The sequence below is a fragment of the Macaca thibetana genome, chromosome 7 (genome assembly GCF_024542745.1).
Source record: "Macaca thibetana thibetana isolate TM-01 chromosome 7, ASM2454274v1, whole genome shotgun sequence".
NCBI lineage: Eukaryota > Metazoa > Chordata > Mammalia > Primates > Cercopithecidae > Macaca > Macaca thibetana.
Genome location: NC_065584.1, coordinates 14360821 through 14373419, shown reverse-complemented (window position 1 = coordinate 14373419; position 12599 = coordinate 14360821). Strand labels below are relative to the sequence as shown.

Sequence of the window (12599 nt, the reverse complement as noted above, 5' to 3'; positions counted from 1 at the left end):
AAAAGGCTGTCTACACAGATCATCTCCACCTTCTCACCTCCCACTCAGACTCGCACCTGCCCCACCTGACTTCTCTCTCCAGCTGCCACCAAACTGCTCTTCCAATTCTACACCTTCTCCTTGCAGCTGACCCAACCCGCCTTAGGGGCCCGATCTTCCAAAACCTCGGAACAGCAGCCACAGGGTTAACTTTCGGAGAGGGGTGGAATTGACCCTTAATCTCTTACCTTTAATTAACTTGAAAAAGTAATACCTGCATATCATTTAAACACTCAACCAGTACAAAAAGGCTGCCATTAATCGGCAGTTGCATGTATCCCTCTCCAGAGGCAGTCCTATGCACGTTCTTGTAGATTCTTGCAGAATTTTTGTTTGTTTTGAGACTGAGTCTCGCTCTATTACCCAGGCTAGAGTGCAGTGGCGCAATCTCGGCTCACTGCAATGTCTGCCTCCTGGGTTCAAGCAATTCTCACGCCTCAGCCTCTGGAGTAGCTGGGATCACAGGCCACTGCCACCACACTCAACTAATTTTTGTATTTTTAGTAGAGATGGGTTTTCACCATGTTGGCCAGGCTGGTCTTGAACTCCTGACCTCAAATGATCCACCTGCCTTGGCCTCTCAAAGTGCTGGGATTATAGGCGTGAGCCACCGCGCCTGGCTGCAGAAATAATTATGTATGTATTTGCATCCATTTCCTTTTTTTGTCTTCTTTCCAAATGGGAGCATATGGATGCAATTTTTTGTATATTGCTTCTTTCACTTCATTTATTCTGAAGATCACATTCCCTCTTTTCTCAAGTTGTCCCAGCCTGGTCTTCTGAGCAGCACACTGCTGGTTTGCTTTCTGTCTGCTGGGCTGCCCTTGGCCAGCAACTCCCTCCAGCTGGCTTGGAAAAGTTGGAGTCCCCCAAGTTCATCATTCAAGCCCTCTTTCTTCTTCCTTTAAACCTTTCCCCTAATCACACCACCTACTCCCAAGGCCGTAAGTGCCACCCATATACATGGACAACCCCCACACAGCCTCCAACTAGAATCTTTTCCTCTGACTCCCAGCTGACACCTAGTTGCCACCTAGTAGTTGGCTGCCTGGCAATCATTCCCAAGTCAACATGACCAACACTAACTCCGTCTTCCCCCCAGATCTGGCTCCCCCTCCTTTCCCACACTGAGCAAGCACCTAGTCATGCAGACATGGCACCGTCGGCAGGTTCTGAATCTGTTCTCTTTGTTGGCTGCTGGCAGCTCTCCCCTGGACGGCTACGCCAGCCTCCTGTCTGGATCTCTCAATCTACTCCTGCTTCTTTTCAACCACGCCGCAGCGTATGATGCCCTAGTAGCTTTCAGAGTTGCCGTTTGGAAGCCTCACCCTGCCCTAGGAGGGTCCCACACCCCCTCTCACTCCCCTGCGCTCTGTCCAGGCTCTGTCTCTCCATGGAGCCCTCCCTCCCAAATCCTCGCCCTGTTGCTCTGTCTCTTCCTTCACCTGCACCTTCAAGGTCACTCCCATACGAAGCCTTCCCACCCCTGGGACCAGTGAGACATTGAGCCTTACCTCTATAGTTCAATGTCTTTTCTTCTTGGAAACTCAAAAATGTTTTGAGTGGGACTGTGACTGTTTTGTTCACGACTTTGCTGTCTCAGCATCTAGCGACGTTCGGAAAAACTGACAGGATGAAAAAATGATTGCCATCCTTGAAGCCGCTTCCACCTTTTGCACATTAGACTCCCCTCTGCCCAGACCACCAGACTTCCTGGTGCGCAGAACACCACAATGGCTGAGGACTAGGGTTCTGGAGCCAGACTGCCCGGGTTTGAGCCCAAGCTCTGCCAACTTTCTGGCTTGGACAAGGTGCTCAGTATCTCCGGGCTTTTCTCTTTTGTAAAATGGCACAAATAATAGTACTTAATTCACAGAGGAGCAAAGGAAAGAGTTCCTAACTCAATGAGGGATTAAAAAAAATTACATTAAGTGTTTAGTGCTGCTTCCAGCATTTCTCCTCCTGTTCATTCATTCCTGGGCCATTTCAAGCTGGTCTTCCCCTTAGCTGTGATAACTGCCTTGTATTTTTTGTTTGTTTTGAGACGGAGTCTCGCTCTGTTGCCAGGCTGGAGTGCAGTGGTGTGATCTTGGCCCACTGCAACCTCCGCCTCCCGGGTTCAAGCGATTCTCCTGCCTCAGCCTCCCGAGTAGTTGGGATTACAGGCACGCATCACCATGCCTAGCTAATTTTTCTATTTTTAGTAGAGACGGGGTTTCACCTTGTTGGTCTCGATCTCCTGACCTCACGATGCACCTGCCTCAGCCTCCCAAAGTGCTGGGATTACAGGCTTGAGCCACTGCACCCGGCCTTGTTTTGTTTTTAGGACAAAAGTCATTTCCAGCTAGAGGTGGAAGTTTCTGAGACTGGGGATCCCATCTGTTTGGTCTGCCACTCCATATTCCCAGACTCCAGGAGGAGTGGACTCAAGAAGTATTCCCTAATGGATTGAGGAGAGGTAAAGCCTGAAGTGGCTCAGGAAGCTAGCCCGAGTTCATTTTTCCAGGAATAATCCACAAGTGCAGAAATGAACGCTGATTTATTCAATTCTCTTGTTTAGATTTAAGCAGCTCACCCACAGAAACCTTAGATTGTATCTTTATATCCTTCTGTTAAACCTAAGATGGTTACAAACTATAAAGCAATAACTTGTTAGTGAGGCATGAAGACTGAGATGCTAGGACAGAATTTAGCACTGAAACGATAAAAAACATTTTAAAGTAAGAGCTTGCCGGTTGCAGTGGCTCATGCCTATAATCCCAACATTTAGGGAGGCTGAAGTGGGAGCATCACTTGAGCCCAGGAGTTTGAGACCATCCTAGGCAATGTAGTGAGACCCCGTCTCTACAAAAAATTTTAGAAATTAGCCAGGCATAGTGGTGTAACACTGACTGTAGCCCCAGCTACTCAGGAGGCTGAGGTGGGAGGATCATTTGAGCCTGGGAAATCGAGGCTGTAGTGAGCCGTGATCACACCACTGTACTCCAGCCTGGGTGACAGAGCGAGACATTGTTTGAAAAATAAAAAATAAAAAATAAGAGCTCTTTTGTAGCCATTTAAAAAAATAGAAATTAGAAAACTTTCTATTTTGCATTTTTTTTTTTTTTTTTTGAGAATCCTAGACTCTAGATCATGATCTCATTTCCTTTTGAAATTGGAAAATATTACTAAGCCTGGGTGTGAAAGCAAAAGCAAAGCTCAGAATCTAGGCCAGGTCTCTGACCCTCGAAGGGCTCTGAAGAGCAGGACACATCCAGGTGCCTGGTTCACATGGGCGCCATGCTGAGCTTCCTGCAATCCTGCAGACCCCTGTGAGAGGAACTTTTCACTCAAATTTGTAAAATAAAATTTCTCAGAAATATCTCAATGAAATAATAGAAAATAATGAAACTGGTAATTCAGAATAAAATGTGTGATTTCCAAGAAAACAATGATGATGATGATGATAATAAAATGCCTTGAATGATTGAAATCCTAGAAACAGAGAGAAAATCAACCTAGAAAACCTCCCAATTCTACCCTCCAGGGGTGCAATGACATCTATAATGGAAGACTATATGCTGCACTAGTGCTAAAACAGACTGTATCCAACTCAGCAGATTCTATACAAGCCATTTATTTGAAATGCCAACTATATGTAGGATAAAGTCAGTGTTACATGCTTATCAGTAACAGTAGAAAAATAGAAGCAGTGAAAACCTCTGTACAACTGTAATGGTACTCAAAAGAGAAATGTATCGTTTTACAATGCTTCACACAGACGAATTCAAGTTTGGAGGTACCTAAATAAAAATACTATATATTTCTTTAAAAATCACTATGTACAATTGAAGCGTAAACAAGTTTTACAAAGTACTGGTTATGCAGGTTGTAGAAAACACTTGCATAGGACATGAAATCAGTTTAAGAAAAATTTCTGAGCCTTTAGCATTGAAGGCACTTGACTTTATACCAGTAACAGCACAACCACAAGAAATGCAGTGTTGTAGATGGTTTTCCACCGCTCTGAAGTACAGATGTGGTGCGTACACAGCAAGGAGAGTTCAGGAACCTTTCTCTCTCAGCCACCCCATCAAAGAGCAGGACTTGGTACCGCCTGCCCATGTAACCCAGATACAGTCACGTGTAGGTACAGATGATGAAGCTTCCAGAGCTTATCTGACCTCTTAGACAGAACTCACATAAACACACAAATACAAGAGGTTATTTTCAAGACACACACTTGCAAGTAATCTTTCTCTAGAAATGGCCACAGCATTATAATATTCAGAATACGGAAGATTGACAGTCTGAGGATTTTCTAGAGGAAAAAAAAAAATCAAAGGACTTGCCAATAGGATAACTACATAACAGATATGACAATCTACAGGACAAAAAGACATGTCACCAAATATTGTTCATACAACAGCGTTAATGGAAAACAGTAAAACACCTTTTAGCAGTGTGCATGTTAAGTCTTTTAGTAAGATTATCTGTAATGAGGTTTGAAAGTAAATCACTTAGTAGACAAAGTAAACTACCGCAGAACCAGGAATAGCACCCATCACTGCTGCTTTAATAGTCACTCCAGAAAGCTGAAAGTCAACCGAACAATGAAAAAAAGTCAAAGAAGCATTTCCCTTTGAATTCAGTCCTAAAAATATGAATGCCTTATAATTAATTTCAAAATAAGTATCTTACAAGTGTTTCATGAAACATTTTTTTTTTCTAAATTCAGCATTATGAAAATATATATTTTGCCGGGTAGTTACTGAGAAATGTCAGTCCTTTCAACTCTAGAGAATGATGCATGGAGGTCGGCTTTAAGCCCCACTGCCGCTGGCGCGTGCTTCCAATTTGCCTTCTGCATCGGCACCTTAATGCAGATATACAAGGACTAAGCTCATTGCTAGAATGGCAACAACAAACCAAAACAAAAATCCAATGAAGGATGGCAGGTATAATAAAGTTTCTGAGGAAGCAAAAACAAGAATTAGGTAAGGCTTCATAAAGAATTCTATAAGAAGACTGAAATGTCAAGAATTCACTGAAAAGTCTCAAAGCCTAACGGGTTATTGCAGTGTCAGGCTAGCTGAGGTCTAGGGACATGTTCCCAGAAATAAAGCTGAAGGGGGCATGTGAGAACGGGCATGGAAAACTTAAACAACTATGTTTCAAATACTTTTTGCCTTTCATGCTGCTGTTTTTTTCCTTAGGAGCCACGGGTTGACTCTGAACTTAAAATTATTCATAAAAATCACAAAACTAAAACAATAACATAAGAAAAAAGACTAACAGCATCTTTAAGAAACTTGAATGTCCCCTCTTGGCTCTGGCATGTAAACGGTAGTTCTCTAACCTCAACACACAGCGGGCACTGGAAGTGGTGATTGTCCAAACGGCCTGATTGTCCACAATCTCAAAAGGAGATCTGGTATTTTTGTGATTTGGTTCTCACTAAATTCCTACACCAAGTAAAATGCCAGTTCCCATGGCCTAAATTTTATTTTATACATATATATGCTTTTTTCTGAGAGCAACCTTACTTAGATTTCACATTTATCTTAGTACAGCATTAAAAAAGATTTAATAGATGGGTTCAAAAGCCAGAGGCACGTAGCTCTTCAACTTACCCTAGTAACCATATTTCACAAGATACATTAAAAGTCCACTAACACCTCAACTAACACACACAAAACCCACACCTGTTAACCTTCTGCAAGTCACACCAGTCCGCAATCCCACAGATTAAAGCAAGTTTTCCCTTTATACACATAGTTTTAGCCAGGTAAGCTGCTGTATGATTAAAAGCAAACTTTATAAACTAAATAATCTTAGGAATAGTGGCCATTTACTTTTATAATTATATTTCAGGGACATGAGAGAATAGTTCATAAATTTTCAGAAAAATGAATGTGTGGGATCAACATCTCTGGTCTAACATTTGGAGAAAAAAAAAAAAGGGTCAGGGATGAGTTTTTTCTCCCCATCCAAATTAGGTCTACTGAGTTTTACTTGCGGTACCGGCGCAGTACATGAACATGTCAACATACATATGTGGTAGAAACACACATCAAGGAATATGATGGCATTCGCTTTTGTTTCTGAAGACAGACAGAGGCTGGGCTTCAAAAGACACCGTCTTCTATTATGAGTCAAATTTCTTACAAATGAGAACAGAGGCCTATGTTTTTCTCTTTAAAAAAGGAGCCTCGAATGCGATGCACAGCCGACCTGCAGATTAGTGTTAACTCTGGGAGCTCGGGAGCTTGCACCAGCAGCGTCACCGAATGCACCCGCACAGCAGCTAACCAGTCAGGCAGCAGAACGAGCGGCGGCAGTTTGCCGGTGTGTGCAGACACACGACATGTTTCCCATCTTGGAGACTATCTACTGTTCGGGTTTTTCTAAAATGTCAGATTATTCCTGAGTGTATATCCACAGGGTAAAGGAGGAAAAGACCATAAGAGAAACTATAGTTTTGGGAGAAATCAGAGTTGTTGACACCCAATAGAAAACCTATTTACTTCAAAGTGCATGTAATTCATTTATCCGGTAGCTCGTAGAGGCTTCCTAGCCCTGCATAGTTTTCGAGTGAGTGTGAGTGATTCATGGTTTTTTATATATATACATACACAGAAAAAATGCTCCCAAATATCCTGCAGAAGAAGGAATGTTTGGAAAGCCTCTTTTCTTCTAAGTGCTACGGCTGTGTGTTTATGTGTTTGTAAAAATACAAAGTAAATGCTCAAATAATGTTGAAGTGATTTAAAAACTCAAATACTAATATATTTACATTGGAGAGTAAGAAAAAAACAGTCCTTAGCTCACACATTGCCCTTCCAAGGGAGAGGATCCGGAAAGACCCCATGTGCTCAGTGGTTTAGTAAATGCCAAACCAGCGTCCCCGTGGAGTTCAAGTAGGACATGTAGTGTTTAACTGAAAACATTTTTTTTTCCTTTTTTCTGTTGGTGAGAAAGCATTACGCATTACCCAACACCAAAATTTAGACATACTTTGAAAATCGTTGAAAAGAAAACATACGTTTACAAACACCAAATAACATCCATGAGACTGAAGCCCTTTTGTTTTCTTCCCATAGAGAGTAAGACAATTAAAGGCAGCAAGCAGTCAGTTCCCCCATCGCAGCTGGAGAGTTGACGCTCAGAACCAGAAATTCTGTCAGTGTGCCCTTTAAGTTACTTCTCTATTTCCACTGCCTTTTTTTTTTTTTTCTTTTTTTGGAGACAGGGTCTCATTGTTGCCCAGGCAGGAGCATAGTGGTGCAATCTTGGCTCACTGCAGTCTTCAACCTCCCAGGCTCAAGCGATCCTCCCACCTCAGCCCCCCAAGTAGTTGGGACTACAGGCGTGCACCACCATGCCCGGCTAGTGTTTTTTTTTTTTTTTTTTTTTTTTTTTTTATGGAAATGGAGTTTCGCCATGTTGCCCAGGCTGGTCTTGAACTCCTGAGCTCCAGTGATCTGCCCGCCTCGGCCTCCCAAAGTGCCGATCACAGGTGTGAGTCACTGTGCACGGTCTCCACTGCTTTCTAATTCCAAGGGATGCGATCTCCTTGGAGCCTCATTTGGTGACTCTAATCCTTATGACCAGAATGTGCAGGGATTCTGACTGCATCCACACTGGAAATATAACAGCTTTAGCCTGGGCACAGAAGGCTTTTCTCCTTCCTGTTCTTTCCTGAACCAGCAGACTTCAGGACCCTGACTGGACTCCCGCTGGAGGAATGAAGCCCAGCTCCTAGGACTTATTAAAAAAAAGGACATTAGATTTATGGAGGCTGAGCGGGAAGATCTCGGAACTGAAACAATTACTGAAAAGAGAGGAGCATTCTGACGTGCTGTTCTTTGGAATTTCTATAATTAAAAAATAAACACAACTATTCCGTAAGAAAATACATCTTAGTGTGCAATCCAATGCACATGGATTGGTAGATGAAAGGTAAAATGCAAAAAAGTATGAAAATACAGTCCTTTAAATGTGGCAATAAAGTTTAACATACTGATATAAAATCAATACAGAGAAAATAAATGTACAAGTGCAAAAAAATTCCATCATTTGTAAAGAGAAATAAAAAGTGCCAGCCTGCTTGTTCTTAAAAATGCTTCCCGACATAATTGTTCAAACACAAATCAGACAGATGCAACATTTAAAAAAAAAAAACAAACCTTCTTAGCATGCTGTGTCTAATAAACACATATATACACAAAAACTACAACAAAATCATGTGAAACGGAGTTATCAGCTGGCATTGATAAACTGGTCTGTAAGTTGTTGGGTTACATCATAAAATGGGATGTTTCACATCTCAGGCACAGACGACTTGGAGGTTGCTCTCAGAGGGCAGACTTTTTGTAGAGGAAGTCCGGCTTGCTTGGTGACCTCCTTCCTCTGCTTATGGAATCTTCCCTTTCCAAATCTGTATTTCTCTGAGCTCCATGGCCCAGGGATTCACTGTCTGCCAGTCTTCTACTGGATCTCTCTTCGGGAGCTTCAGAGCTACACGCAGAAAGTGAAGGTCTGTTAGAGGTCAGCCCAAAAGTCAAGTCAGTTTCTACTGCGGTTCGTCCCCTGACATGGGCTGGACCGGTACTAGCATTTTCTGGGGCTGCCAAAGGAAAGTCTGACCGCTGGGGAGGTTGCTCAACGACGTCCAGGTGTATTGGCTCATTCTTTTGTCTGTGTAGATGCCCATCAGGGGAAAGTGGATATTCTCTCCTAGCTTCTTCCTGTTTTTTAGGAGACGTCTGGCCAGGTAGGTAGGCTGACTTTAAGCCACTTGGTGATGCCTTATTGTGGCTGTACAAATCGGGACCAAAATATCCACCTTGCGAAGGGGAAGGGGTGCGTCTGCTGGGAGCAGGAGTAGAAGGTCTGCAAGCAGCATTTGAGAAGTCATAGAAATCCGGATATTCCTGTGGATTTTCTCTGGAGTCTGTTTTTTGCTCTAGTGTGTGTTTTTTCCGAGAAGTGTGTGTATGTCTCTGTGAAATACATGACAGATGCTGGGGAGGCCCTGGTCCTGCTTCAGAAACTGACTGGCTTAATTCTGTGTCTACAGCAAGCTCTGGAAGCCTCCTGTCCTTGAGTGACAGTGTGGACACACCCACTGCGATGTCGGGCATCAGATCGTTCAGCACAGGTTGTGTTCGCTGCAGACAGAGACAAAAATGGTGGGAGGGTTAAAAAAAAAGGACCCATCCTCTGTAAAAATGATGTTCACTGATTTTGTTTCCCAATTATAAAAGTAACACATACTGATTTTTTTTTTTTTTTTTTTTGAGATGGAATCTCACTCTGTCGCCCAGGCTGGAGTGCAGTGGTACGATCTCAGCTCACTGCAACCTCCACCTCCCGGGTTCAAGCGATTCTCCTGCCTCAGCCTCCTGAGTAGCTGGGATTACAGGTGCATGCCACCATGCCCAGCTCATTTTTTGTATTTTTAGTGGACACGGGTTTCACCGTGTTAGCCAGGATGGTCTCGATCTTCTGACCTCGTGATCTGCTCGCCTTGGCGTCCTAAAGTGCTGCGATTACAGATGTGAGCCACCACTCCTGGCTGAATTTTTAAGAATTATAAAAATATAGAAAGCTATAAAGGCAAAAAAAATCACTCCAACCTTTTGAACAGAGATACCACTGTTAGCATTTTGAGGTCTTTCTTTTTTTCTCCTTTGCATGTATATTAATTTTAATGAAATTTAGTACATATATAATCTGTCACTAAATCTTTGAGATCACCATTTTAAGTTAGTATGTCACGTTCTACTGCATCAATGAACCATGACTTAATTTAATCATTCTGCTACTATTGGACATTTAGGTTGTTTACAATTTTTCATTATTACAGTTAAGATTGTAATGAACATACAAATAAATTACCTTTAAAGGGAGTTTTATTTAAAATATAAAGTAGTAGAATTTTGTAATTGTAGAACTGAGGGCCTGGGCCAACAGGACAGGAATCTGGCTTACCAAACATGGCCAGCCTTTGACATTCTGGGACGGGGGAAGCAGAGAGGGGAGGTAGAGAGGTCTAAGAAGCTGAGAAAGGCTTTCTGTGCTAACAGTTCTCCGGCAAACGTGGTGAACCTTCCTGAAACCCATCGGACTTTCTGTCACAGTGTGGCACACACCAATCCCACAAAGTGACATGGTAGAGGAAGGGCAAGGAATCTCTGTATGCCCAGGCAAAGCGGCATGACAGGAAGCAGAGTGACTATGGTGGGCAGACTAGGCTGATTTTCCAGAAAAAGGCTAAAACTACAAAGATTGTGCTGAAACTTCAGTGCACTGAGCTCAACTGCAGATCTAAGAGGATGCTGGCTATTAAGAGATGCAAGCATGTTGAACCAGGGGAAGATAAGACAAAGGGACAATTGATCCAGTTGTAAGCATCATCTTTTGTTTCACGGTGAAGATAATAAAATCTTGAGGTTGGCCGGGCACAGTGACTCACGCCTGTAATCTCAGCACTTTCGGAGGCCAAGGTGGGCAGATCATGAAGTCAGGAGTTCGAGACCAGCCTGACCAACATGGTGAAACCCTGTCTCTACTAAAAATACAAAAATTAGCTGGGTGTGGTGGTGCACGCCTATAATCCCAGCCACTCAGGAGGATCACTTGAACCTGGGAGGCGGAGCTTGCAGTGAGCCGAGATCGCACCACTGCACTCCAGCCTGGGCAACAGAGTGAGAATCCGTCTCAATAAATAAATAAATAAATAAATAAATAAATAAATAAATAAAATAAAATAAAAATAAAAAATAAAATCTTGAGGTTATGTTAAAAAGTTGAGAAAGGATCATAATTTGACTCAAGCTTCCAATAAGCCATATTTTAATGAAGTTTCCCTGAACTAACAGGTGAATCTTTTCTTCTAACTTGCTACTGATAGCACGTGACTAAGTAGGAAGACTTAAAAACCTTTTTTTTTTTTTTTTTTTTTTTTTTGAGACAGTCTCACTCTGTTATCCAGGCTGCAGGACAGTGGTGTGACCATAGCTCACTGCAGCCTCAACAACCTCCCAGGCTCAAGTGATCGTCCCACCTCAGCTCCATGAGTAGCTGGGGCTGCAGGCATGTGCTACCACATCTAGCTAATTTATCTGTTTATTTGGTAGAGTCAGGGTCTCACTATGTTTCCTAGGCTGGTTCTGAACCTCTGGGCTCAAGTGATCCTCCCACTTCAGCCTCCTGAAGTGTTGGGATTACAGGTGTGAGTCATGGCACCTGGCCAAAAAAAAAAAAAAAAAAAGAAAAGAAAAATCACTATGTTTTTCAAGTGTATTATATAAAACCTCTAATACAGGGTAAAATCAAGCAAAGAATCCTCTATCAATTTACTAGCCACTAGCCCTGGCTACTACGATTCTGAGTGAAGTGGGGGCTCTGCTGATGAGCTTCAGAGGCAGAGGCACGCCTGAGGCCTCATTTTCTGCTCATCTTCTGAATGGGGAGTTTTTGCCACATTATTCCTGATGGTATACTGTACTTAAGTAGGTATAAGTAGCTCTTGCTTCTTGTCCCATTAAAGCATGTGGTAGAATAGTGGATTTTACAGAATAGTAGAAGTTAGGGACAAATTGTAGACCTGTGCTTGAACAGAACATGAAACTGGTATATTCCTTTATGCTGCTCAGTAACCCCATTCCTTCCTAATCCTGCCAAATGAGCAAAAAGATAAGAAGATACTCAACTCCTCCATACACACCTCTTGGTCTCTCTCCTCCTGTCTTTTCTCATTCAAGTACACTGGCGTTTTTCCCTCTTTTCCATACCCCTCAAGTCTATGCCTGCCATTTGTCAGCAATACTTCTGGGCACTGCTGAGTCCCAGTGGGCCTCTTGGGGCCAAGAAAATTGCTTCTAAGAGTCCATAAACCGAATATGAAGCAAGTTACTGAAGTGCTGACTTACCACTTGCTTCTCAGATGCTGCTCCTGCTGCTGCCGCTGCTGCTGCTGTTGCTGTTGAGGTGGTGGTGGCGGCAGCAGCAGCAGCCACCGTCTGTCTGCCCAGTCCTGCAGTGCTGGTACAATCAGGTGGTGCAGCTTTCACACTCGGCAAGTAGACTGGGGGAGGGCCAGCTTTAGGAGCTGTTCTGGAGTGGAACAGCGAATGATTACAGGGATAAGAAAATGAACGTGAAGGGTGCTGACTGGGAGGTCTTTGTTTCCAGCCTGCTTTGAGTTGGTTATGGATTGGGGTAGCTGGGGGGTGGTAGGGAGGTGGTGGAGGGGGCAAGGGTGGATGGAAGGCCACAAAAGAGTCCAGATCTGTAAACATGGTTTCTGCAGGAGGGGTGCTGTTTACGCGACATCTCCCAGGTTGCCTCATTGTCAAGAGTGGACTTTCATCCCCAAAACGTTCATCAGGAAAGAATTTGTGAGGATTCTAAGAAAGATAAAAAAAAAAAACAAACAAAAAACAAAAATGGACATTTATTAGCAGATTTCATAAATAGAAATTTATAGGCTGAGAGAATTAAGTGAGGTACTTAAGAAAACCACAGTCAGCAAGAATAAAAGGCATAATTTATTTTTCTAGGCCAGAAGCCCT

At 43.0% G+C, this 12599-nt stretch overlaps 2 protein-coding genes across 5 annotated transcripts in view; both read right to left on the bottom strand.

Annotated features, from left to right (window-relative positions):
• Positions 1–12599, bottom strand: part of LGMN (legumain) — a 1022235-nt gene that overhangs the window by 528393 nt on the left and 481243 nt on the right. The gene's annotated exons all lie outside the window — the stretch shown is intronic.
• The window catches only part of BTBD7 (BTB domain containing 7), a 106464-nt gene continuing 97504 nt past the window's right edge, over positions 3640–12599 (bottom strand). For all 4 annotated transcript variants that reach the window (XM_050799012.1, XM_050799011.1, XM_050799014.1 and 1 more), the window contains 2 exons: positions 11958–12434; positions 3640–9191 (listed from right to left, as the gene is read on the bottom strand). In XM_050799012.1, coding sequence (XP_050654969.1) covers positions 8376–9191; positions 11958–12434 — 1293 coding nt within the window. In that variant the 3' untranslated portion in view covers positions 3640–8375. The remainder of the gene's footprint in view (positions 9192–11957; positions 12435–12599) is intronic.